Genomic DNA, 1,506 nt, shown 5'->3' with positions numbered 1-1,506 from the left:
GTACAGAACTTGTCAGTAACAGGGCAGTTCAAAGTGCTTTACATTAGAAAAACACAAAAAATACAAAGTCTTAGAACACAGTTAACAACTGAAGCATTAGTACCATTGTGACAAATGGTGACTGAGATCAGACACATTTGGAAGAAGAAAAAGGTGAAAGTTGTGAGTTTTGCTGATAAAGTGTCTGACCCCGGCCTCAGGGTCAGTTGTAACGTCTGACTTTTCATTTTCAAATACAAATAGTGAAGAATGTACATGTTTTAATCATTTATAAATGGTTTTGACAACGGACAGATGTAAGTTTATTGTATTAAAAGTTGGTTTGTCTAATTCAAACCATCTCTGAGGAACAGAGTCAAATGTAAAAAGTGTTGCCTCTGTCCCCGGTCTCTCCTAGTTGTTACTAAGTGAGTCAGATGTGGTGCTTTCAAAGATAAYAGCAAAGTCATCAGACATTTACCCTTCACTTCAAACAGTGTCAAAAGAGATGTTTGGGTTGGAGAAAGTTCAGGACGATTAAGTTAATTTTGTTTCCTTAAAGGGGCCCAGGGGGGAACGTGGAGCAGATGGTTTTCCTGGAAAAGCAGGACCCAAGGTACTGTAACTTACATAAAACTAAAATAAAGTTGTAGCACGAGACAACATGCGGTTAAAACAATCTGTTGTTCTGAGAAACACATATCTTATCTCCAGGGTGACGTAGGGCCTCCTGGACCAAGAGGTCCTCCAGGAGAAAGAGTGAGTCCAGACCTGAATCTCTTTTTTTTTAAGGTTTTGGAGTGTTTTATATAAAATGAAAGATAACTTGTAATGAGCTGTTGTGTGTTACAGGGAGAGTCTGGTCACCCTGGGCAGTCTGGCTCTGACGGTATGAGAGGAGATCGAGGTGTTCCGGTAGGTCCAGACCAAGTAGAGAAGGGCAGGAATAGTCCTGCAGGCTGTTACTGGTTAGCCAAATGAGTGTTCATTTTATAATTATTTTTTAATTTAGTAGTGTTTACTGTTGCCCGGAATTAAATAATTCACGACCATACGCGCAGACTTTTCTGTGCATTTATTCCAACGTGTTTCTGCATTTTTAATAAACGTGTCCACGACAGTTTATTGGCGTTGTTGGCAGGATTCGAACCTGCGCGGGGATCACTCTTTCGCAGAAATTACAAACCATTGTAAAAACACGCTACATTAGCTAATATTTAAACACTACACTTTTGCATGGCACTTATTTTGTTTGTGGCTGTTTTATCAACGACACATCAGTGTTACTGAGTGTGAATAAACCAGCAAAAATTTGTTACGATTCTCAGGCAGGAAAGAACCCATGATGCAGGCAGATTAAAGGTTCCAAAAAACAAAGTATTTATTAAACAAAAAAGGTGCTGACTAGGCAGCTCAAAAAACTCTGAGTGGCGTGGCAAGACAAGACAAGACAAGACAAGACAAGACAAGACAAGACAAGACAAGACAAGACAAGACAAGACAAGACAAGGCAAGGCAAGACAAGAC

The 1,506-nt window shown here is 39.8% G+C and overlaps 1 protein-coding gene across 1 annotated transcript in view; it reads left to right on the top strand.

Annotated features, from left to right (window-relative positions):
* Positions 1–1,506, top strand: part of LOC106535252 (collagen alpha-1(XXII) chain) — a gene marked incomplete at its 5' end in the record, with an annotated part of 58,984 nt that overhangs the window by 16,193 nt on the left and 41,285 nt on the right. The window contains 3 exon segments of the mRNA XM_014032212.1: positions 542–595; positions 694–738; positions 832–894. Coding sequence (XP_013887666.1) covers positions 542–595; positions 694–738; positions 832–894 — 162 coding nt within the window.

The sequence above is a fragment of the Austrofundulus limnaeus genome, unplaced genomic scaffold, assembly GCF_001266775.1.
Source record: "Austrofundulus limnaeus strain Quisiro unplaced genomic scaffold, Austrofundulus_limnaeus-1.0 Scaffold1396, whole genome shotgun sequence".
NCBI classification, from domain to species: Eukaryota; Metazoa; Chordata; class Actinopteri; order Cyprinodontiformes; family Rivulidae; genus Austrofundulus; species Austrofundulus limnaeus.
The sequence above is the reverse complement of the archived record's forward strand: the minus strand, read 5'-3'. Positions and strand labels throughout refer to the sequence as shown.